This window comes from Podarcis muralis, chromosome 10 (assembly GCF_964188315.1).
Source record: "Podarcis muralis chromosome 10, rPodMur119.hap1.1, whole genome shotgun sequence".
Lineage (NCBI taxonomy): Eukaryota > Metazoa > Chordata > Lepidosauria > Squamata > Lacertidae > Podarcis > Podarcis muralis.
Genome location: NC_135664.1, coordinates 51,626,515 through 51,652,944, shown reverse-complemented (window position 1 = coordinate 51,652,944; position 26,430 = coordinate 51,626,515). Strand labels below are relative to the sequence as shown.

Below are 26,430 nucleotides of genomic sequence, written 5' to 3'. Positions count from 1 at the left end.
CAAAAAGGTCATTATGTGCTTCAGATTATAGTAACTGAAGGAATCCCTAAAATTCTAAGAAATTCTCCTTGTGATTCACTCTCTAGGCTTCGGGCAAATTTCCATCTCCCCCCCCCCCATTTATTAGTCACTTGCTACCCAAAGGTCGAGGGGCGCGGGTGGCGCTGTGGGTTAAACCACAGAACCTAGGACTTGTCGATCAGAAGGTTGGCGGGTCGAATCCCCGCAACGGGGTGAGCTCCCGTTGCTCAGTCCCTGCTCCTGCCAACCTAGCAGTTCGAAAGCACGTCAAAGTGCAAGTAGATAAATAGGTACCGCTCCGGCAGGAAGGTAAACGGCATTTCCGTGCGCTGCTCTGGTTTGCCAGAAGCGGCTTAGTCATGCTGGCCACATGACCCGGAAGCTGTACGCTATCTCCCTCGGCCAATAAAGCGAGATGAGCACCACAACCCCAGAGTCTGTCACAACTAAACCTAAGCTACTTACAGCAAAAAAAGATATACAATACATAATACCATAAGAGGGAAATCATATAAGACATCAATATTTCATATAACATAACATCTGGGAGGGGTAGCAAACAGCATTAACAATACTCAAATAACAAAGCCATACTCAGACCCATTAATTAGCAAATAAACAAAACCTCAAGCTTCCCCAGTCCAAAAATCATTCACATAAAAACAACACCCTCCTCCCCATTTTAACCTCTACTCCACTAGAAGTATGGTATCATACTTAGAAATTGGTGGGTGGGTCCAGTGTCTTCCAGGGATGATCTGGCATGTTTCCTCTCCCTTCATGGGGAGAAAGGTAAAAAGCAAAGCAGGAAGATGGTAATGAGAGTTTAACCTGCTTTGCAGTTGACCTGGTCACTGCTCCTCTCCAGTTGTTGGTGAGGGAGTGGTGGGTGATTGTAATCATAACCACTATATAACTACAGGCCATGGAGGTCAGACTAACAGTGCATACAAGCACTACTTCCAGCTTGGGCAAGAGAGGACAGTCAGTCATGGTGCTGTTGCACTTGTAAACTCTGTTCTCCTGGTACCCAAGCTACATAACTGTCCCTTCAAGAAACAGATTCTGGGAGGTAGAATGTAGGTAGGTAGTTTTCTCTTTCTCTTGGTAATTAACTAAGGTGCTGCCTTTTAGAAATTATTTTGTCTCTTAAGTTGGGATTTAATTTTATGCAGAGTTCTATCTGACTTTATTTCTGGACCAAAAATGTAAATAAATGTTTAGTTGATCAACAAAAGAGTGAAATAAGCCTGTTGAAATCAAAAGGAATTATTTTAGAACATCATACTTTATCAACCTTATACATGGTGAATGCTGACGAGAGCTTTTGAAACTATAGGACTGACATTCTGAAGCATATTAAAGCACTTCATAGGACAGTTTGATACTGCTGTCTGGGATATCACTTTAAAAAAAAGAAAAATGGCTTCTGTGTAAGATGATAAAATGAACAAAAACAGTAGCATCATTAGTCCTTTATTTGCCTGAATACTTCAGCTAAGACACCATAGACCAGTACAGTTGTATAACTAACTGAATGAGTCATCTGTTAAAGAAGCAAGTGTTTTGAGAACTAAATAATGTCAAGCAGTATATAAAGATTTGGTTATATCGGAGAAGACCAGTTTGTTCAGTTATGTATAAATACAGCATAGTTTGTACAATGATAGTGACACAATGGACTTTCCTTGCAATGAGCAAATGTGTGTACCTGCTATATTCAATGTGATATATAGATGATGGAAGAGTCTGTCCTAGAAACCTTTACCTGTTTATCCGGCATAAATTCTATTTATGATAAGCACATGTACGGTAAACAGACTTCACAACACTTTTTCTTCCATGAGTTCTTTCTACTGTTATTTCTCATTGCAATGGACATTCTTAAATAGCATTTTAATTTTCATTAATGGGAATCCAAATATGGAAGATTTTAACTTTAGTTTTTGTGTTTGCTTTTAATTGCATTACTAGAGTAAATGTTCTCACTAGTTTAATTCTCATTCATTGAAGCAATATCAGTTCTGCTTTTCAGGATCATGGATCCTTCCAAGGCAATTTATACTTAAAATAAAAGGTGACAGCAATAATGCAACATTGTTACTTACAGAATTGAAATCAATACAATGTTGATATTACTAAATAAAAACAAGCCAACAGCAGATGATATAACCATATGTATTACAGCCACCCCCTCACTCTTAGTACAGTGGTACCTCAGGTTAAGTACCGTATTTTTCGCCCTATAGGACGCACTTTTCCCCCTCCAAAAATGAAGGGGAAATGTGTGTGCATCCTATGGGGCGAATGCAGGCTTTCGCTGAAGCCTGGAGAGAGGGGTCGGTGCGCACCGACTCCTCTCGCTCTCCAGGCTTCAGGAAGCTATCCGCAAGCCTTGGGAGCCCGCGGGAGTTCCTGCCGGGCTCCCAAGGCTTGCGGACAGCAGCCTGCAGCCCGAAACCCCGGGAGTGCAGCGGAGAGTGCCCCGGGCTTCGGGCAGATATCCGCAAGCCTGGGGAGACTGGCGGGAGTTCCCGCCGGACTCCCAAGGCTTGTGGATAGCAGCCTCTTCTGGGGGCTGGGGTCAGGGGAAGCTTGGGCTTCCCCTGCCCCAGCCCCACGTCTGGGGGGGGGGAATATTTTTTTTTCTTTATTCCCCCCCCCCCCAAAAAAAAACAACAACTAGGTGCGCCCTATGGGCTGGTGCGCCCTATAGGGCGAAAAATACGGTACTTAATTCGTTCCGGAGGTCCGTTCTTAACCTGAAACTGTTCTTAACCTGAAGACCACTTTAGCTAATGGGGCCTTCTGCTGCCACCGTGCTGCCGGAGCACGATTTCTGTTCTCATCCTGAAGCAAAGTTCTTAACCCAAGGTACTATTTCTGGGTTAATGGAGTCTGTAACCTGAAGCGTCTGTAACCCGAGATACCACTGTATAGGATACCAGCTTAACCAATTGGAAATGTAGTTTGTAGGATCTGTCTAAAACAAATCTGAACAGCTGTCAGAGAAGGAAGTTGTATAGATGGACTGCCACCAAAAATCCTATCTTATATGTCTGCCAGGCTAATTGTACCCACAGCCTCCAAGGCTGATCTTAAGATCTAGGCAGCTTCCTAGTATCCCTAGTATTCCTTCAAGTATCCCAGTCCCAAACCATAACCAAACCAAAGGTCATAACCATCACTTTGAATTGGACCTAAAAATGAACTGGCAACCATTGCAGCTGTTAAACTATTCTAGTTATATGCTCTGAGCACCTCATCCAACCTCATCCAACCAACATTTGGGCAATGGCATTTTACCCTAGGTGAAGTTTCTGAAGTATCTCCAGAGGCAGCCCCACATGGAATGCTTTGCAGTAGTCAGTCTGGATTTAACCAGGACATCACTAACTGATTCAAGATCTGTTTAATCTAAGTAGGGCTGCTGCTGGTACACCAGCTGAACTTGGTAAAAGGCACTCCTTGTCCCACCATCTGTGCTATAAATGCCCATTATGCTTACTCACCTAAATTCTATGTTATAATTACATTCTATCTAGTGGTGATTCATATTTTCCCAGGTTCAAAAAATAGTGTTTTGTCAGAACTGAAATATGTAATATTGTAACTAGATGCTAACTACAGAAATTTATGTAGATAGTGTACAAAAATGAGTGTTTCTTACACACACCAAAGTGATTTTGTGACACTGCCTTAGAGAAGCTGAGGGAATTTTGGTGGAAGTGGATTTCCTAGCTCAGTTGATAGACTCCCCCACCCCAATTGTATCAGATCCAAAAAGAGGTAATTAATAGGTAATAAAATTAACATTTTTTGAAAATTGAAAAACTAACGAGAAGCAATAAAAACATCTTAATTCACAAGGTGAGCCTCCCCCCCATTTTTTTCAAAATAAAAAAAAGGTGAAATTCCATGTTAGTCATACATTTCAGTAGGTAAGCATTAGTATGTCTTAAGTGGGTATTGCCTACTCTTTATATCAGGTGCATCCAAAGTTCGTTTCAGGTGCCTAATCCGGCCTTTCACTCCATCAAATCTGGCCCTCTTTGAAAAAAGATTGGACACCACTGCTTTATATATGTTGACTTTCAATATTCAGGTTTACCTTCTGTGCATCCAGACTTCTGAGCAAAGTTTTGGAGTCCTAGAACTTTCATGATAGAAAATCTGAACTATAGTTTTGTTGGGCACTTTGATCCATTATGCCATAAGAATGGAAGAACTTCTTTAGTCTGTACTGTAGCACTTTGGTCAGTAGCCCTACATAGATATTGTTCTGACTGCTGCCTATAAACGGTAAAAATTACTATTTGTGATACTAGTTTTGATCACATGCATTTGGGAGAATGGAAGAAAACTAGATTGGTTGGCTTCCTTACACTGTATTATATTCTTTCATATTGTGGAAGGCTTTCTTATACTATTTCTTACACCTTTCATAGCACAGTGGTAATTTTAAAATAAGTCTTTTTGAAATTTGAATATTGTGTGTTCAGAGATGTAATTTTTCTGCAAATTATGGCAGCTGTGGTACCCTTTTTCTGTTTCATCAAATGTCTGATTTATTTCTGGCTGGTAATGCAGTGTGATCTCTTCAAAACATTGCAGTGATTAACTTGAAATTCTAGTTATGAAACTGTGTTGTAGCATGATCCTTAAAGTAGGTCATTGTGACGGGAGTAGTCCAAACAGGCTGCTGGTTGCTAGAGCAACGACCTATTTAAGAAGCCCTTTCTGTTGATTCATATTGAAACAATCCTTTAGAAATCATATAAGGAAATGAATTAAAAGCTAACACAGATGGAGAGAAATATTAAGGGTTTGTTATACTGGGTATCTTTCTCTTCCCCACTCCCTTTCCCCAATCTGTTGGGGACTTGGAAGATTAAATTGTATATGTTCTGTTCTCAAGAGTTTCTCTTTCCATTTAGGCCTCCTTTGCACACTTAGATTGATTATCATTTTTCTTAAAGCATGCATAGTATTGTTTCATTTAATTCTAACTTGATAAACTGGTATTACAAATTATTCAGTGTGTCTGTATATTGAGTTTTCATACAAAGTACTTAGACATTTTAAATAGAACAATGTAATTCTGATTATGTGCAAGGAAGTAGTTGAATATGTTACGTTAATAGCTTGCCTTTTCCTCTGGGAAAGTGAAAATGGCATTTTAACCTTAAAACAATTCTGAAAGAAGTAGCTGAGGCTGAGAGATTATATGTTTGTATCTGTAGCTTGTGAGGAGATTTGATTCTGGATTTCACACATCCAGACTCTAGTCATTGCGCTACACTGTAAGTGTATGCATGGATGTACACACAGAGTAACAAAAACAGATACATACTTATTTGAAAATCTTTGGTTGATCAGCAGAGGAATGCTTTGATCAGCTTTCAATGTAGCATTTGTCTACTCTGTAAAAGTTGAAAAGGTAGATGTAAGAGCAGGGTAGAAAATACTTCTAGAATCTCAGAAGGGATTGTCAGTAGTGGCAGCATCTTCCTTTCATCTGCATTAGGTGAACAGAAAAGCTAATAATTAGTTGTGTATTTTTTGTTTGCTTATTTTGGCCCTCTAGATTCACAAACAAAGAACCAGTGTGATCTGAAGTTGAGAATCAGATCAAGATGGAGTGGGGGATCAAATTCTTACAGCCAATAAGTTCACTTGTGGACCCTGGGCCAATCACTGTCTCGCAGCCTAACCTGTCTCACATGATTGTAGTGAGGATAATATGGAGGGAGGAACCAGTACCCTGCACATCTTCAAAATCTGCTCCTGTGCATTGGGGACCTTCTGGAGCAGATTTGGGGTGGGGGTGGGGAGGAGCAGAAGAGAGTCCTGTTGCATAAACAGATCTTTACTGGTACAGCATTAGATACAGCTGTCTGTGTGCTGCATCTTGAAGCATGTGCTTCTTGGAAGAAGAGGCAGGATATAAAAATTGCAAATGAATAATAAGTGCATAATAATATTTTTCATAGCACAAGATATCTAAGAACTATAAGTTATGAATAGTAGCTTTCACCATTCAAAAATTAGAGCTTATAATGGAAGTTTGGGGGGCAAATGGGGCTGGGAATGAGAATCTAGGATCCAGCAGCTATGGGCATCTCTGCCTCTGCTCTAGAAAAGAACCACTTTTTGAGGTTGGCACTGTTTATTTGAAATGAGGTAATTTTGATCAGACTTGGGTGATAATTTTAGAACTGTTCTTTAAAATTGTTAATTTACATTTTAATAAATTCATAAAGTTGTATGGTTGCTATACAGTTTATAGGTCACTTTTGACACTTAAGACTGCATACAGACCATCACTACTGTTGAATAAGAACAACTTCCACTTGACTGAAGTACTATGTTTGCAAATAAGATAGGTGTTACATAAATATCTCCTATAGCTTCATCTCTGATTATATGGGCTAAGAGCACTCAGGTCATAATATCAGACTTGTAGTGTACATAATAGAAGTCCTCTAAAAATGAGTTGTTAAATTGTGGCTGTTCAACTGGTTGCCTGTCTGCTACTGGGCCAAGTTCAAGGTGTTGCTGTTATTATACAAAACCCTTAATAACTTGGAACCAGTTTACTTACGAGATTGCCTTACCCCACATGTGCCCACTTGACTGCTTCAATCAGCGGAATTGGCACTAGTATAGGTGCCACAAAATACCCATTCCACATTTGTGAGAACTCAATTGTTTAGTGTGGCAGCACCTGCACTCCCTGCTTATTGATATCTAGCAGGCATTTTCTTTGTATTCTTTTTGGCGCCTACTAAAAACATTCTTATTTAGGCAGGGCTACTGAGATGCTTAGAAATGCTGGTGTGAATTTTAATCTGTTTTAGTATTTTAATGTTTTGTTGTTTTAAAGAATTTTATTTATCTTTTTGTAAACCATGGTGAGGTGTTTTTTGTTTTTGTTTTACAATCAAGCTGTTTATCACTTTTATGAAACAAACAAACAAACAAATAATACTGATTGCTAGAAAGAAAGCATTCCAGTTTGCAGTTTTTTCTCTCTTTGCCATTCAGCTGAGTTATTTTGGTCACAGTGAGTAGGTTTTAATGCAATCCTTTAAAACAATAGTTGAAATATAAGTCTGTCTTAAATATCAGTGCACATCTGTGTTTCTGAAAAATGAGAAACATACCCATCAAACTATAGGAATATTGCAGAAGACCTGTAGGATTAAGCAAGGCAGGCAGTTGACTTAGTATTGCTATTCTATAATTACAATTGTTCTAAGTCTGATAATTCAATTTAATAAAGGAATTTAATTATGCAACAATGAACTATTAAACATTTCTAGGAATGCTACCATAAATATATGAGATGAATTAGAAAAAGCTTAAAGGTAAAGACATTTCTTAACAAAACTGCTGATCTCAGCCCCCTTCCCCTGGGGTTTGGCTATCTCATGCTTAATTGAAAGCAAAAAAATAGGTTAGCAACTTTTTAATGCTTAAATTAAAATTGTTTCAGGAGAAAAATGCATTTTAAAGTGTATATCTAAATTCATTCCAGTTGACCCTGCTATTATATCTCTACGTAAGCATTCTGTGTTGAACCAGACTCTGGTCCATAAAAATTAAAGGTGTGATAAATCTGTTATCATTAAGGTGCCATAGGATTCTTTGTTTTTGCTGCAAAAGACTAGCCTGGCTACCATTCTGGAATTTCTTACAATGTAAGATCACTCTTGCGCCATTCAGGAAAATGAAGCTAACTGTATTAGGCACATTTAAAGGTAAAGGGCCCCTGACAGTTAAGTCCAGTCGTGAACGACTCTGGGGTTGCGGCGCTCATCTCGCTTTACTGGCCGACAGTTTTTCCGGGTCATGTGGCTAGCATGACTAAGCCGCTTCTGGTGAAACCAGGGCAGCGCACGGAAACATAGTTTACCTTCCCGCCAGAGCGGTACATATTTCTCTACTTGCACTTTTGAACTGCTAGGTTGGCAGGAGCTGGGACCGAGCAACGGAAGTTCACCCCATCACGGAGAATTGAACCACCGACCTTCCAGTCGGCAAGCCCTAGGCTCAGTAGTTTAGACCACAGCGCCACCCGCATGTATTAGGCACATTTAGCAGCACATAAAATTCAGTAGTTTCCCATGAATTGTTGTACCTGAAATATAATATAATATGAAATTATAATTAATGTAGCAAAGTACCTGAATTTGCTTTGATGAAGAAAGCAAAGGTGTTTGACAGCTAATAGATTCTGTGGAAAACATTCTGTGCAAAACATTTAAATCCTGTCTGAGCTTAATCGTCTTAAGAGTTCCAAAAGTGCATATTGGTCCTGCTAGTATTCCATTACAGATATCACCAGAGTAATACATCTTCTCTGAATTTGCTGACAACTTTGGCAGCACTGTAAACTGCTCTGTGATCCTCAGATGGGCAATATTTAAATTTATTTAATAATAATAATAATCTCGACTATTGATTTGTTTGGTAAATCATCTACACAGTGAGACTATGCACTGAGAAGATGTGAGCAGTTGCATGTTCCCCATCCTAGTGCCCATCTACATGCTGTTGGTCTGGAAATAATAATCCCTGACCATAAGATATGCTAGCCAAGACTGATGTAGTGCAGCAGTATCTAGGGGGTACAAGGTTGGGGAAGGCTGCTAAAATGCGAGGTTTTCTTTTAACACCAGTTTTTACACTATTAGAACATTTACATGAACCCTTAAATGTGTGCAAAATTGTTACAGTTGGGTCACAACTATTCCTTTATGCAGAAAATCTTGTTAACTTCAGGGAGGCTTTTCAGAAAATAAATGTGTGTCCCCCCCCCCTTATATCTTCCTTACAGGTTTTTGCTTCAGTGTCTTGAAGATTTGGATGCCAATTTACGAAAGTTGAATTCTCGTTTATTTGTGATTCGAGGGCAGCCTGCAGATGTGTTTCCCAGGCTCTTTAAGGTAAAATCCAATGCTTTTCTCCAGTGCTGTTTCTGTGCAACTTCTATACATTTATCAAGTTGTTTCAACGTAACATAATGTATTCACATTTGATTTGGAGAGCTCTTGAAGCTCACAGGAACATGAACAGATCCAGCTACTCTGGATCAATGTTCTTTTTTTTAGTGCTATGGCAAAAATTGAAAAGCAGTACACACACAACAAGTTCAGGTGTGTAACTTTTCTCAGATACATATAAAAACGTTGAAAATTAAAACTCCCTTCAAAAATTGTTTTATTTTCATTTTGATGCAATGCTGTCACAATACACTGTACACAAACATTTGTTTGTAGTGACAAACAAAAAGCTGCTTAGGGTATGTTTTGGTAACAATTGTATCTGCTCATTCCTTTCTCTTTTGCTCTTCCTTCCTACAAAGCTGTCAAAAATTGGTAGATATTTTTCAAGTGAAACAAAGGTAGAGTGTGTGCAAACAGACTTATGAAAGAGGAAAGGCCTGCTTCCATATATTAATGACCCTGTTAATCTGGATTATGCATCTAATCAGTTAGTCTTTTCAGGCAGTGGCTAAAAAAAGTGAATATTAGGAATATACTTGTCAATGTACAGTGGTACCTCGGGTTACAGACGCTTCAAGTTACAGACTCCGCTAACCCAGAAATAGTACCTCGGGTTAAGAACTGCTTCAGGATGAGAACAGAAATCTTGCGGCGGCAGCAGGAGGCCCCATTAGCTAAAGTGGTACCTCACGTTAAGAACAGTTTCTAGTTAAGAACGGACTTCCAGAACAAATTAAGTTCTTAACCCGAGGTACCACTGTACTCTTAAGGCCTTTGAGACTGCATTTGGGATAGATGTTCATTTTTCTGCAAGCCTGTGCTGTTACAGCTATAGCTTCCTGAGAGGAGGGAGCTATAGATACTACTTCAATTTGCTTAAATCTTTCATGGCAGAACTCTTGGCTCACATATTCTGTGCAGCCAACTACAGTTGCAGAAATTCTGAATTTTTTGGGCTGTTCATATGTTACTATATACAGTTGGCCACTTGTGGTTTTGGTTTGACTGTATTAATGTTCATATATGTTATCCCTATTTCTCCATGATCTGAAACAACTATCCTTTTAACCCTTTTTCAAAACTGCAGGAATGGAACATTACAAAACTTTCTATTGAGTATGACTCTGAGCCATTTGGGAAGGAGAGAGATGCAGCAATTAAGAAGTTGGCTAGTGAAGCAGGAGTGGAAGTCATTGTACGAATTTCACATACTTTATATGACCTCGATAAGTAAGTTAATAGTTTTGTGAATTTAAAATGAGAAAGATAAGCTTACTGTTAACATAATATGCAATATATATAAGTTTTAGCAATGTTGTGGAAAAAATTCATTACCATATTTTCCATGAATATTTTCCTATTTATGAATGTATTGCTTCGTAAATATTGTAACATAAGGATTTGGTTCCATACCAGTCAAATTTGGCAGTTTACTTACCAGTGTTTTCAAAGTGTGGAAAGTGTGTTCTATTTATTTATCGCATCTTGGAATGCTCAATATTCACAAAAAATAATAATAATTTCCTGCTGGGGAGGGAAAAAAGCTGCCCAAAAAGCTGCCCTTTAAAAGCAATGCATGGACACCAAGTTTCTTTCTTTTGTGTAAGCACTCCCAGGCAGCGCTCCTGCCTCCTGTTTGAGCCCTAAGTCTTGCGATGCTACCAAAAGATAGATTTTCCTCCCCTCTCAATCACCTGATAGGGAGAGGAGCAAAGAAGGTGCTTTTTGGGAAACTTCAGCTGCTGGGGGTGAGAAAACCCTTGGACTCTGCACTTTCACCAGTCAGCTGACCTCATGAGAGGCATCAGCCGATGAATAGGTGGGCATAGTCTGGGGAAAATGGCGTTGCAGGCCAAAATTGGCTCTTCATTCCAGATGAAAACTGCAGTGTACGGCTTTCACTAGTTTTCTTGTCACCTTTTTATAAATATTTCTTGTCTAAATTATTTTTATCATTAATTCATCGGTTAGTTATTTGCCTGGGTGGTAATGCTTACACTTGCAGTCTAATATAACTACAGTAGTTGTCTCTTTAGGCTTTTCTGTGAACATTTGATAAAGGAATGTAAGCTCTGTAATTGCAATATAACGTGACTGTTATTTGTAGATATAAGAGAATTCATGTCAAGAGTAAGAAAAATATGCAGTTTCCTACAGTGTTTTGTAACAACATTACCTTAAGTTAAAATTTTCTTCCATGTTTTTAGGATTATAGAATTAAATGGAGGACAGCCACCCCTTACCTATAAGAGATTCCAGACTCTAATAAGTAGAATGGAGCCATTGGAGATGCCTGTAGAAACTATTACTTCAGAAGTAATGTCAAAGTGTACCACTCCAGTTTCTGATGACCATGATGAAAAATATGGTGTTCCATCTTTGGAAGAACTAGGTAATCCAAGAAACTTCATTAATATTCTTCCCACACTACAAAAATAAATGCTAGTATTTTTAATGGCCCTTCTGTTGTACTGTCTGTGTTTATTCGTAGAAAATTGACAATCAGGGCTGCACACAAAAAGTCTGTCCCTGGTTTTCTCTCAACCTGTGACCAAAGGGATTATAAATCCCTGACACTGTAGGATACAATAGCTGACTTGAAGAATAATAATGAGCAAATGCTGTTGGTTAGTATCACATGTTGATAAAAATATCCTTAAATTAATTCACAGTTTGAATGTCAAGAGAAGCATTTTTCCTAATACACTTAATTTATTCTCCCAGTACTATATTCAAGGTGGAGTGTCTAAAGCTAGTAACTTTTACAAGAAGAATGAATAATCTCTCTTCAGAGGACACTTACAACCATTGACTTAAGAAAACTTTTATTATAACAGAAAATAGATCTGGTTTGTTTATTTGACAAGAAATCTCTAGTATCCTGTAAGACTTTGTAGGGGATCACATTTCTTTTATTTCAGTTAAATACAAACATTTGGTCAAAGGATATCAATCTAGATGCATGGGCATTAGAGACCAATTATAAATTCTGTATTCAGCAATTCTTGGAATCATAAAATTGAGGTGGAAGGGATCCTGAGGGTCATCTAGGCCAGGCATCCCCAACCTTCGGCCCTCCAGATGTTTTGGACTACAATTCCCATCATCCCTGACCACCAGTCCTGTTAGCTAGGGATCGTGGGAGTTGTAGGCCAAAACATCTGGAGGGCCGCAGGTTGGGGATGCCTGATTTAGGCCAACCCACTGCTATGCAGTGCATCCATAACAGATAGCCATCCAACTTCTACTTAAAAACCTCCAGTGAAAGAGAGTCCACCACCTTCCAAGGGAGTCTCTTCCACTGTTGAACAGTTCTTAGTAATACTAAGTTACAGGGAACCAGGCAGAGGGCCTTCTCGGTAGTGGCGCCCGCCCTGTGGAACACCCTCCCATCAGATGTCAAAGCGATAAACATCTACCTGACATTCAGAAGACATCTGAAGGCAGCCCTGTTCAGGGAAGTTTTTAATATGTGACATTTTAGTGTATCTTTCATCTTTGTTGGATGCCGCCCAGAGTGGCTGGGGAAACCCAGCCAGATGGGCGGGGTACAAATAATAAATTATTATTATTATTATTATTATTATTACTACTACTACTTTTATTAATGCTATATCCATATGCATATAAGCATTTTCCCTCATAGCAGGGTTACTTCTGAGATGACGAATGTAAAAATATTGTTATGAATCACCTTCCACATCCCTCTTAAGGAGATGTGCAAAACATAATAAACAGCTGAAATAATTAAAAATAACAAGAAAATGTGTTTAAAAAGAAACCTAGTCAAAATACGTGAAGTTGATTGCTATCTTTTATCCTTAAAAATTCTAAGGGAAGCTGTTTTATTACTAAATGAAAACAGCTCTCTGTTGTTCACTTACTAGACATCATTGCATTACAGCAAACGTTTCAGACACAGCAATAACAATCTGGGCTGTGTTCAGTGGTGCCCTTCTATTTTCAGAAGCCCATTTCATACAACAGAGACCTCTAATAGTGGTGGTGGAGGGGTGATTTTTGTAGATTTCTACACCCTGTAAACCAGCTTTGGAGAGTTAAGAGAACCTTGGATAGTGTGTTGAAAAACAGCTGAAGGGAAATGGGGAATCTTCTTTCCCCACATCAGCAGAGACCTGTGGTATTCAGAGAGTACAGTCCTACCTTGGTTGACGAATGCCTTGCAACTCGAACATTTTGGCTTCCAAACGCTGCAAACCTGGAAGTGAGTGCTGTGGTTTGCGAACGTTCTTTGGAACCCGAACGTCTGACATGGCTTCCAATTGGCTGCAGGAGCTTCCTGCAGCCAATCAGAAGCCGTGCCTTGGTTTCCAAACATTTTGGAAATCAAATGGACTTCTGTAACAGATTCCATTCGACTTCCGAGATACCACTATATCTGCAAATGGAAGGGTACTTATGGATGTAGCCACTTGTCTGTTAATTAGGAAAGGAAATAAAAGATCTTTATTAATTTGGGGGGGTAAATATATAGCACTTTTGAAGCCATGCACATCTTGGAATCTTTTTGGAACCTAGAAGCTTGTAGTATTTGGATATTTCCCCCTCTGTTATCCTTGATTCTTAGCATTGACATGCTAGCAAACAATTTCTCACTTGGGAAAACGACATTCTTGACAAAATTGTTTGGCTGCTATATTTATAATTATTTTATCTTGCAGGTTTTGATACAGATGGATTGCCTTCTGCTGTTTGGCCAGGTGGAGAAACAGAAGCTCTTACAAGATTGGAAAGACATTTGGAAAGAAAGGTACATTCACTAGCCTTAACAGACATCAGTTAATCGTGGTTTAATACCTTGTACAGAGGTAAAAAGGTACTGACTAGCATCTGAGGATTTCTATGCTACCTTTCAAAACACAACATCGTCCCATGAAGGCTAAAGTTTGGTACAAAAACTTCTTAAAATAACATCAAAATATTAAATACTAAAACACAAAGAGCAGCATAGAACAAAGTAGGCCAACAGACAAACAATTTAAATTGTACCCACCATTTCCCAGAAAGATGAACTGAAATAAAAAGCTCTTTCACACCTACCTAAAAAGCAGATGGGGAGGAGTGAAATGTATCTCCCTTGTAGAGGTGATCTTCCAAATATTCTTGTTAACTCTTCTAAATAAATATAATTCAGCTACTTGTTTATGTCTTTATTAACTGGCTCAAGCATATGGCCCTTGAGGGAGGTGTCAGTATTGTATTGTCGCTGTATTTTCACATAGAGTTCACCTTTTCTCAGTACCTTTTGATTAAAGACCAATTGTTGCTTCTAGAATTCACAGGTAAATAAACTGAAGCTGGTAAACGTCAGCTGTTCCAAATTCTGAAATCTAGGTGTGCCGTTAGCTGTTGCCAAGTTTCCTTTTTTAAAAAAGTGATTATAAGGGGGGGGGGGGAACCTGAATAAAAAATGTACATAACCTTTTCATTTTTCTTAAGGCTTGGGTAGCGAACTTTGAACGACCACGAATGAATGCAAATTCTCTTCTTGCAAGTCCCACGGGACTTAGTCCTTACCTACGATTTGGCTGTTTGTCCTGCCGCCTGTTTTACTTCAAGTTAACAGACTTATACAAAAAGGTATGAACCAGCCAACTTGAACTGTCAAATACTCATTTAATAATAAAATAAAACTTTTGTTTTTTTAAAAAAATGAATAATTGATTGTGCTATCATTTCAGGTAAAAAAGAACAGCTCTCCTCCTCTTTCTCTCTATGGCCAGTTGTTGTGGCGTGAATTCTTCTACACAGCAGCCACTAATAATCCACGCTTTGATAAAATGGAAGGCAATCCCATATGTGTGCAGATTCCATGGGACAGGAATCCTGAGGCTTTGGCAAAATGGGCAGAAGGCAGGACAGGATTCCCTTGGATTGATGCTATTATGACCCAGCTACGTCAGGAAGGCTGGATCCACCACTTGGCCAGGCATGCTGTAGCATGCTTCTTGACTCGAGGCGATCTGTGGATTAGTTGGGAAGAAGGGATGAAGGTACACTTCTTTGTTCCTTAATTGATGATGATTTTTCTTTTGTATTGGCATTTTAAGATTTCAGTTTGATATTTTAGTTATGCAGATATTTCTAAATTTCAGGCAGCTTTTGCTACACAATCTATTTATACAGAATATGTTGTATCTAGTGCTGTATCGTTGGTTTTTCTGTGCATCAAGTTATATATAATGGTATTAGGCCAAGGTATTTGTCTCATCCTTTGAATAAATACTCTGAGAAGGCAGTCCTAAAGACACGTACTAGGAAGTAAATCCCACTGATGATGGAATTTACTTCTGAGTAAACATGCTTAGGATTATAATGTAACGGTAGATATTGCTATGGCTTTAAAGTGGAATTTATAGTCCCAACATCATGCAAAAGGCTGGGCTGGATGAATCCCAAGCTGGAATTAAGATTGCCGGAAGAAATATCAACAACCTCAGATATGCAGATGACACAACCTTGATGGCAGAAAGTGAGGAGGAATTAAAGAACCTTTTAATGAGGGTGAAAGAGGAGAGCGCAAAATATGGTCTGAAGCTCAACATCAAAAAAACGAAGATCATGGCCACTGGTCCCATCACCTCCTGGCAAATAGAAGGGGAAGAAATGGAGGCAGTGAGAGATTTTACTTTCTTGGGCTCCATGATCACTGCAGATGGTGACAGCAGCCACGAAATTAAAAGACGCCTGCTTCTTGGGAGAAGGGCAATGACAGGCCTAGACAGCGTCTTGAGAAGTAGAGACGTCACCTTGCCAACAAAGGTCCGTATAGTTAAAGCCATGGTTTTCCCAGTAGTGATGTATGGAAGTGAGAGCTTGACCATAAAGAAGGCTGATCGCCGAAGAATTGATGCCTTTGAATTATGGTGCTGGAGAAGACTCTTGAGAGTCCCATGGACTGCAAGAAGATCAAACGCATCCATTCTTAAGGAAATCAGCCCTGAGTGCTCACTGGAAGGACAGATCGTGAACAGAGGTGCCTGGCGTGCTCTGGTCCATGGGGTCACGAAGAGTCGGACACGACTAAACAACAACAACATAGTCCCTTAAAAAATAGTGAACGTAATGTGCTACTTGTTATATAACTTAAGCAAGGCTAGCTAAATAGCATCATCTAGTGGAGAACAGGCATTATTACATACCACGCTGAAAGCTTCCTATGTGAATTTTCCCTTTCTTTACACTGCTCCCTCCCTCAAACACAAATGCACAGCTCTAAAGCTGCTGAGAATAATACCATGAACATCTGATCCTGTGGACTGTCTTCATAGCTGCAACAATATGAGCAGTTGCTTGGCCCAGTGCTTCTAAATCAAGTTAAGACACTAGTGAAGGGGCAGCATCTCCCACTACTGCCTTGCTTTCAAAGAACTGAACGAACCTATTATGTTCACATTTGTTCAGTACAGTACGTATCTTATATTTAAGCCAGGTGAGCAGGCAACAGTGTCCAGGCCAGCAAAACAGCCTAGGATCCCTTAGATCTCCTTTTGCAGTGATGCCCATCTTAAGATCTCCTTAGTTTTGTTTCTCATTTTTAGTCAAAGTTTATGTACATGAGCCACTTTGTGCTTCTGGTGCAGATGAACTCACTTAGATAAAATTATTACTGCTGATTAAGCACAGTTTGGAATTCTGTTGGGCTCTGCTGTGTGTATCCTCATATGCCTTGCCTCAACAGGGATTTGGAACAAGAATTTACAGTATACGTTCCTCTGCATTATGTCAAGGGTAGGAGTTTAATGTAACTCGTCATAGTCATTTTAGCAGCCATGACTCTGATGGCTTTGTCTTAATGCTTCAAAACTGTACAGCATTAAAAAAGTATTTCTGAAAAACTGTTTGGGCTAACAGAGTGTTTGTTTTAAAGGTATTTGAAGAATTGCTCCTGGATGCTGACTGGAGTGTGAATGCCGGCAGTTGGATGTGGCTGTCCTGTAGCTCCTTCTTCCAGCAATTTTTCCATTGCTATTGCCCTGTGGGCTTTGGCAGAAGAACTGACCCTAATGGGGACTATATCAGGTTAAGTACCATTTCCAATTATTAAAAAAAATTAAAGGGTTAAACAAGCTGTTTTATAAAGGACTCAGTGACTTAAACTTTTTCTTCTTTTCTTTATAAGACGCTATCTGCCTGTACTCAGAGGATTTCCTGCAAAGTACATCTATGATCCTTGGAATGCCCCCGAGGGTGTCCAGAAGGTTGCAAAATGTGTCATAGGAGTGAATTACCCTAAACCAATGGTAAATCATGCTGAGGCAAGTCGCTTGAATATTGAAAGGATGAAACAAATCTACCAGCAACTATCACGATACAGAGGATTAGGTATGGTAAAATGTTTTGATTTAGAAAAGTTCACTTCCTTCTGTACTTGACTGCTTCTCTGTAGCCACAGGGCCCAGGCATAATGAGTGTAACTAGGTGATTGAAAGGATTGGCAAATGAAAGACTGCTTCTCTTGTGCATTTCATTCATGTGTACTGTTTTATGTTGAACTGTTGTGTTAAATTTTGTGAACCACTCTATAAAGGGTTTATCCAGCTAAGGTATACTCTGAGTAGACCCACTGAAATCAATGGAATTACATAACTCAAATCAATTGATTTGGTGAGAGTACTCTGAGGATGACTTGACCAGATGCAAATCCGAATTTTGCAATGATCCATTGGATTAGATTTTTTGAAAACTTGGAGTTGGATCCATTTGTTAGTCATAGTAAGTGTCTAACTTTAGTTGGATACAGCTCATTGCATTCTTCTGTGTAGAAAGAGAAAATGAACATCCATATGAAATGAGAATTTGCTGCTTTTACATACTTTCCAGATACTGATCTTGGTGCTGCCTTTGCCCCCCCCCCCCCCGCATTTTTAAAATCTTTGTATTCGAATTCAGACTATGTTCTCATGCCTGGATGTACATTCATAAATTTAACAATACTGCCAATCCTTGTAATTTTCTTCTATGATCTGTTTCTTGGAGGACCTAATTTTTGTTTTGGATGAAATACAGAAAGGCCACCAGCAGAATTGGAAAAGATAGTGACTAAACGAAAATGTATGTTCTTCATTCTGATGCTAATGTATTTTGTTTTGATTAGGTCTGCTTGCATCAGTGCCTTCTAATGGGAATGGGAATGGAAATAGTGGCCTAATGGGATATTCACCAGGGGAAACCCTTCCTAGTTGTACCAATGCTAGTGGTAAGTTCTACCTATTCTTAATAAAAGTAGGCTGGGAAATAGAAAGCAGTAAACTCTACTTAAGACTCCAGTGACTTTGTATTGTTTAGCAAATCTATCTTACCAACTTTCCAAAATTTGAACTTCAACAGCATATGGTCATTATTATTTATAATCACTCAGTTAATAGGTAAAGTGGACATCTACACACAGACTACAGATGGGATAGGGTTTAATTCACTCCACAGCTTTTGAGGGAGCATCATGCCTCTTATCTCAACACCTGGACTGGAACACAATTAGCCAATAGTCAATTACTGCATTTTCCACAATTAAATGCATACTGAAGGCAGTTTAAATAAGTAGCTTCCAATAAAGTACATAACCATAAAAGGTTAAAAGAACTCCAACACAACACTAACAGTCTAAAAAAAACCAGCAAGGTAAAATGCAATGTTTTCATTTTATTTGTACAGCATCCATTATACTGAAACCCAGAAGGCAGTTTAAATAAGTAGTTTCCAATAAAGTACATAACCATAAAAGGTTAAAAGAACTCCAACACAACACTAACAGTCTAAAAAAAACCAGCAAGGTAAAATGCAATGTTTTCATTTTATTTGTACAGCATCCATTATACTGAAACCCAGTTGCAGGTAGAGGTCCTTTCCACTACTAAAGGGGAACTATTCAACTTTCTTAGTGTTTGCATCTGAGTATGTAATAGGTATAGGGACGCGGGTGGCGCTGTGGGTAAAAGCCTCAGCGCCTAGGGCTTGCCGATCGAAAGGTTGGCGGTTTGAATCCCCGCGGTGGGGTGCGCTCCCGTTGTTCGGTCCCAGCGCCTGCCAACCTAGCAGTTCGAAAGCACCTCCGGGTGCAAGTAGATAAATAGGGACCGCTTACCAGCGGGAAGGTAAACGGCGTTTCCATGTGCGGCTCTGGCTCGCCAGATGCAGCTTGTCACGCTGGCCACGTGACCCGGAAGTGTCTGCGGACAGCGCTGGCCCCCGGCCTCTTAAGTGAGATGGGCGCACAACCCTAGAGTCTGTCAAGACTGGCCCATACGGGCAGGGGTACCTTTACTTTTATGTAATATGTATATATTAATATTGATAGGATATTGTCAGGGGCTCAGGAGCAGAGGGACAGGAAAGGGAGGAATTAGAGACCGAGGGGGAGGAATCTGAGGGAGAAGTAAGCGATGATAGCCGCCCGAGGTCTCTAAGTCTCTCCAGCGAATCGGAGGATTCACAGAAAGGGACTCCCGTGGTCAGAGCTAGGGGGTTGCCAGAGGGAACACCCCAGGAAGGAGGGGCCAGAGGGGACTCAGAGAGCAGCAGCTGGAAATCGGGACCAGCTTCCCCACCGGAGAGCAGTAGGGGGGAGGAGTCCCAGGCATCGGCATCAGGCAGCTTTCCGTCAGCGGAAGGACATGAGTCAGGGTTAGCCACGCCTGCATCAGAGAGCGAGGAAACGGTCAAAAGGAAGGTCGGAGGCAGCGCGCGCGCGCCAAGTTCAAATGTAGAAGAGGGTGGCGCAATGAGCAGCCCGGATAGGGAGCCAGGTCCTAAAGCCCGCCGAAGGGAGGGGGAAGAGTCCGAGGGGTCCGCCTCCGAAGCGTCCAGGAAGGAAGGGACCCCGGGGGGTGGTAGGACCCAGAGGCGGAAGGAGAGACGGAAGAGGTGGAGTAAGGCTAGAGTCTTAAGCTGGTGTACAGGGGGCGGAGACTCAGACGGAGCTTCGTCGGTCTAGGCTCTAGACGTAGAGACGCACGCTAGGGTTTGAAAATGGAAACTATACTTCAATAAAGACTTTTGTACAGTTCTACTGGCTAGCGTTGGTCCTCTGTGAGCTGGGACCTGGAGGCAGTCTCTGACAGATATGTATTAATAATATCATAAAATTCAGTTGTGATGACTAAATATTTAATAGTTCTTTTCAAAATAATATGCAGATGTAGTTCTACAATACAGTATTTAGAAATCGGGATTAAGGCCTTTTCTATCTTGGTTACTTTGAACCAAGAGGAAAGTACTTGCAAGTCATTGTTTGCATGTACTAAGATTCCTGTCCAAGTTCAATTAACATGCGAAAGTAGAGATTGCAGATGGATTTGGTTAAGAAAATGGGCTATGTAACTAGCACACAAATACACATAAGCAGCTCAGGCAGTTTAGTATTTCACATGCTGAAGAAGTTCTCATAGCTTTCAGATTATAATCTTTAAAACCAAACAAAAATAGTTTGGGGGACTGACCAGAAAGTCTAATTTCTTGAATGGCAAAGGAATAAATGCTTCCTTCAGGCAGGATCATAAACGAATTGACAGTCTAGCCAGAAATTAATTTTATTGTGACTGTGGAAGTGTCTGCATTGCACTGGGACAGAGATACCATTAAAACAAATTAACTATTGATAGGAAGCCTATACCTTCCCAGAAATTAGTAGAGCTAACCATGCAGATTTGTGTTCTTCCAGGATCTCAAATGGGAACAAATGAAGCCCATTCAGGAAGTGTTCAAACATGCACGTTAGGAGAATCTCATACAGTAACTAGTGGAATTCAGCAGCAAGGTAAGACAACATTGCTTCAGTTTTGCATTAAATTCCTCAGAAGTCTTACTTATTCCAATACTTTGGATTATACCAGTTGAACAGGGGGAATGAGGCATTTCCTGCCATTCTGCCTGTAATTATGTGCACCTTGTCTCTATAGGACAGGTTCCTTTTAAACCTTCTTTAAGTGAATGTATCTGAGCAAAAATATCTGGCCCTCTCCAAGAGGAACCAAAATAAAGTCAAGAGAACTTCATGCTGAAGCATCAGAGTTTGTAAATCAAAGAAAAGTTTTTCTCCCACTCGCCCCTACAAAGTTTCAGATGCTTTTAGTACCAATTCCCCGGCTACCCTCTGTGTAAGTGTGTTATTGAGGACCAAGGTGCAAGAGGAAGAATTCTAGAAAATAAATGGGACTTCCTCAAGTGGGATTTGCATTGCATTGCCAGCAATCATACAGGTTGTCATTTAGAGAGAGCTAAGTATGCTTGAATAATTAAGCACTGAAATCTCACCGGCTTTAGAGAAAGTGAGATAGTTCTGTCAGTATTTATCCACCCATATGCTGGAGTTCTACCATTTTCAGCTGTGCAAGTTAACCACAGATCCCAGCTGGAAAGGTGGAGAAGGAAGTAAAGCAGGAACACATGGGACTTCAAAATTTTAGCCTCTTAGGTATGCACACAGCGAAAGCTATTCCTTGGGGCCGAGGGCACGGGCTGCAACAAGACCTGCAACAAGACTAATCTTTAGATTTCCCTATGTCATGGGTAGGCAAACAAAGGCCTGGGGGCCGGATCCAGCCCAATTGCCTTCTAAATCCAGCCCACGGACATTCCGGGTATCAGTGTTTTTTTACATGAGTAGAATGTGTGCTTTTATTTAAAATGCATCTCTGGGTTATTTGTGGGGCATAGGAATTTCCCCCCCAAATATAGTCCGGCCCCCTCCAAGGTCTGAGTGATAGCGGACCGGCCCCCTGCTGAAAAAGTTTGCTGACCCCTGCACTATGTATTCACCAAGCCTAGACAAGTACCTTCTAAGATTTATGTAGCTTACACAATTGACAGCCCAGTTGGAGGCACTTACATTAAAATGTATTATAATTGTATGAAGAATTTCTAGAACTTTGATCAGAAATATTGATTGCAGATCTATTACACATTTCAAAAATATTTTAATGTGTTTTTAACAGGTTACCCTCAAGGGAGTGGTATTTTGCATTACGCTCATGGGGAAGGCCAGAAAACACACTTAATTCAGCAAGGTAAGTTCTATAAACATGTGTGATGGCATTATCTGAAACTCAAATAGATTCTTAAAGTAGGTCTTTGGTTTCAATTTGCAGGAAGAGCATCTCTTGTTGCTGGAGTGTGCACTGGGAAACGTCCAAATCCAGAAGAGGAAACTCAGAGCATTGGTCCCAAAGTCCAGCGACAAAGCAGTAATTAATTGGGTAAAAATAAGAACTCTGAAGGAAGATATTAATGATAGAAAACCACATGCTGATGTCAGAAGGAAAAACTAAACATGCCTCCTGAATGGTTAAGAACATAGCTTCCATTAGAGGAGTGGACCAAATATTCAACCTAACATCCTGCGTGGCAGTGGCCAAGAGTCCTGACATTCAGTTTATGCTTTTAGCAGTTGCATGGGACTACCATATGACTTGTATTGCCAGTTCTGCTCCATTTAGCTTAACTTGCCCCCACCGCTTAAAACTGTGCATTAGCTTTGTCTATTTTTTGAGCTTGCTGAGTGATGATAACCATCCACTTCAGTCATCAGGTATTTGTGTAACTTTCTTTGAGCAGGGAAAGGGAACGATTTTGTTTTATTTGACTCCACTCATTCTTATGCTCTTATGCATAGTTTTTGTACTAAGAAAGTGGAAGTTTCCTTTCATTTATTACCATTACATTATACAGTTGTCAGTCCTGCAACTTGTTTTTTTTTTCCTCCCTAAGTTGCAGCAGGTCTAAGATACTGTCCTGTTGGCAGCTTTGAATCTGCACCTCCATAAATATTCATGTTCTGCTCTCCCCCTTTAGAGATAATATCCAAATGCATACCCAGTGTAAACACTGCACATAGATTTATCTAGGTTGGTTGCAGTATTTTTCTGTAGTTCTTGCACGTCTTTAAGTTGCTGCAAATGTGCATCAGTAGGCCTATGAAGTGTGCGTTTAGAATAAGTAGCCATGCCTGCTCTGAAGCATATTTTGTGCTGAAGCAGTTACTCTGTTCTAGCCTGTTTAGAATAGCTGGGGCCATGTGTTTTCTTCTGCAGCTGTAGAGCAGGATTTGGAGCAGTTAACAGAAAATTATTCTGCACAACAAATTACTTAAACGTCCACATAGTTGGGAAATCTCACCTATCTTGCTATGACGACCATACCAAGAACCCTAAATATTCATATAACTGCTGAGTATTATCAGCTGACATAGAAGGGTTGAACAGTTTATTTTGCTGTATTTTTCTCTGTATGCCTGAAATATTTATTGTAAGTATGAAGAATTGCTCCAGCAATTACGTTTTGATGTGTCACCTCAGTTCTGAGTTTTGTTTAAAATATTGTGGCATTGTGATCTGAAATATGCCATATTGGTATTATGGATAAACATATTGTCAGACTTCACTTAACATTGTGCTTCCATCAAATTCAATCCATTTTGCCACTCTACACACTCCTTTGCCTCAATCGGCAGCTTCTTGACTAATTTACAAGATATAAAAACAGCCATCTATTTGCCCTGCACTATTTATATTCTGTTCAAGTTTTATTGACTCCCTCCTTTATTTTACACTTTGAGGCACACCAAAGGTTGTAGGGCTATACCTCAGGGGGAGAGCATCTGCTTTGTATACAGCAGGTCCTAAGTTCAATCTGGCATCTCCAGGTCGAGCTAGGAGAGAAACTGTGAAAAGCGGCTGCCAGTCTGTAAGCAATAGTGAGCAAGATGACCAGGTGCTCCAAGTATAAGGCAGCTTTCAGTGTTCCTAAGATCTAGACTTATAGGTCAAGCTCTTATGGCTAATTTTGTCATATTATCTCTCCAATAGGCCTCTAGAAAGACTTTACTTTTGTGAGTTACTGAAAGTTTAACATAGCATTGTGTGGATCATGTAAAATTTGGTAGCTTACACAAGTACTGAAGATTGGAAAAAAGACCAGTCTGCTCATCTTAAAAACACAAATAATGCATTCTGTAGCTGCCCATTATATTTGGAAATATTTTTTACCTACTCAGCTTTCACAGCAAATATTTGGCTGCAGTCCATCACACACTTCCCTGGGAGTACGCCCAGTTCAACTCAGGGGGGCTTATTTCTGAGAAGACATGCGTGCAATTTCATGGTTAGTTTGCAATGCATGTATGTCTATGGACAGTTGTCTTTTGCCTCTTTTTCTTACCTGTTATTTTTTGACAGGGCTGTTTACAATATAAAACACAAAAATATATAGCATAATAATGATAAACATAAACAAATAATAATAATACACATAATTACACGCACACACCCCTTTAAAATGCCACAGATCATTTAATTAGCCAAAGGCTTGGGAGAAGAGGAATGTTTTTGCTTGGAACCTAAAGATATATAACATAAAAAGTGCCAGGGAAGCCTCCCTAGGGAGAGCATTTGACAAGTGGGGAGCCACCTCATAAAGGGCTCATTCTTGTGTTGCCACTTCCAGACCTCTTGTGTAGGAGGCAGATGAAGAAGGGCCTCAGGTGATTACTGCAGGGTCTGAGTCAGGTCATACGGGGAGAGGCAGTCCTTGAGACATTGTGGTCTTGAGCCGTTTACGACTATAGGTCAGAACCAGCACTTTGCATTGGGCCCAGAAACTAATTGACAGCCACTGCAGTCGGGCCAAGGCTGGTGTTATATGCTCAAACCATCTTGTCCTCGTGAACAACTTGGCCGCTGAATTCTGCACCTAAACTGGGCCTAAACCGCGATTGAAATGGATCTAGAAAATTTGTTTCCTCCAAGGGTGCCTAGATCTGGTCTGCGACCGCTCATTCAATAACCTTGCCCAAGAAGGGGAGGTTGGTAACTACTGAGCAGTAATGACTTAGATTACTTGAGTGGTTTTACCACTGCCTCCTTCAAGCCGTCAGGGACCACTCCCTCTCACAAGGAGGCATTAATCACCTCCCTTGCACAGCAAGCTCTCCCATCTCTGCTAGTTTGTATCAGCCAAGAGGGGCAAGGGTCCAGAACACAAGTGGTCACCCTGACTGATCCAAGCACCTTGCCCACAATTCATTGAACATAACAGGATTAGACAGTGCTCTGGACATCACTTACTTGTGTTCTGAAATTCCCAAATCACCATTCTTTTTTGTTTGCACTTCCACTGCTAGCAAGAAGCTACACATTGTAGTCTTATGGCACCTTACATGCAGCACAACTTATGCAAGTGATGAACCAGTCATTAAATTAAATTATGAACAGACAATGTATGCAGAAAATGTGATTCATTACATATAAAAACCTATTAATAAATATTAAAATGTATGCAAGGTATGGTAACAAATTTCAGAAAGCGAAAACATATAATATTTATTGAGAATTAATTCCTAATGGACTGATTCATTTTTGTCTTGCAGCTTTGCTGAAAGAGAAGGATCCACACCCTAAAATTACAGGGCAAAATTATTTCACTTCATATTGGAATTAAAAGTTTTTGTGAGAGTACTTGTATTAAAATGTGCATTTTCATGCATTTATTTTCACACAGTCTGAATGGTTGTAAACAAGTATGTTTTTTAATGCATTGTTTCTAACTGGTATTTCTATGGTTTTTAAACTTTTAATGACTCACAAAGGGGAAATAGAGATTTGTAAATAAAGCATTTGGTGATGAATTTGGTAACTTACTGTAAATATAAACATTCATGATTAGTGATAGACTCATCAATATATTTTTGATATTTCATGTATGGCTTTCAGAAAAGGCTTTAATTGGATGGATATAAAACGGAAAGTGTCCAGACAAAGATGACCTTGATCATTTTTAGATTTAATATTTTTAGATTCGGGGCAGGATTTTTGACCCCTTTATGAACCAAACTGTCTTTTCAAAATGGTCAGCTCTTATATGTCTGTGTATAAAATATGATAGAGATGTTACTCTATGGAAATACAGCTGTATATAAGTCTCATATGCCAATATTTTGTTAAACTATGAAGTTGTCATGTCTGATGTTTTGTCCTAGTATTTCCCACTGCCTTGTTCAATCACAGTGAGGATGCCCTTGTTAATAAAAATGTATATACAGGTTGTTTCATTTAAGTCTTGTTTTTGAGCAGATTTTGTATTGGTCTAGTCAATACAGTTTTTAAGAAGTGCTAGCATACAAGTTTTGAATTGCTTATACAGTGGTGCCTCGCAAGACGAAAAGAATCCGTTCCGCGATTCTCTTCGTCTAGCGGTTTTTTCGTCTTTCGAAGCAACCCTATTAGCGGATTAGCGGTTTAGCGGCTATTAAAGGCTTAGCGGCTTAGCTGCTAAAAGGCTATTGGCGGCTTAGTGGCTTAGAAAAAGGGGGGGGGAGCAAAAAAAAATATCGCAAGACTTGCAAGACGTTTTCGTCTTGCGAAGCAAGCCCATAGGGAAAATCGTC

At 39.9% G+C, this 26,430-nt stretch overlaps 1 protein-coding gene across 4 annotated transcripts in view; it reads left to right on the top strand.

Moving 5' to 3' along the window:
• CRY1 (cryptochrome circadian regulator 1) overlaps positions 1-26,094 on the top strand; it is a 33,031-nt gene extending 6,937 nt beyond the window's left edge. The window contains exons 2-14 of one of the 4 annotated variants that reach the window (XM_028747383.2): positions 8,864-8,972; positions 10,120-10,262; positions 11,240-11,424; positions 13,715-13,803; positions 14,493-14,633; positions 14,735-15,046; positions 16,924-17,075; positions 17,176-17,378; positions 18,151-18,252; positions 20,713-20,808; positions 21,983-22,057; positions 22,139-22,246; positions 25,414-26,094. In XM_028747383.2, coding sequence (XP_028603216.2) covers positions 8,864-8,972; positions 10,120-10,262; positions 11,240-11,424; positions 13,715-13,803; positions 14,493-14,633; positions 14,735-15,046; positions 16,924-17,075; positions 17,176-17,378; positions 18,151-18,252; positions 20,713-20,808; positions 21,983-22,057; positions 22,139-22,242 — 1,711 coding nt within the window. In that variant the 3' untranslated portion in view covers positions 22,243-22,246; positions 25,414-26,094. The remainder of the gene's footprint in view (positions 1-8,863; positions 8,973-10,119; positions 10,263-11,239; positions 11,425-13,714; positions 13,804-14,492; positions 14,634-14,734; positions 15,047-16,923; positions 17,076-17,175; positions 17,379-18,150; positions 18,253-20,712; positions 20,809-21,982; positions 22,058-22,138; positions 22,247-25,413) is intronic. The other 3 variants (XM_028747384.2, XM_028747385.2, XM_028747386.2) reach the window with 3 other exon arrangements.
• Positions 26,095-26,430: the final 336 nt, after the last annotated feature.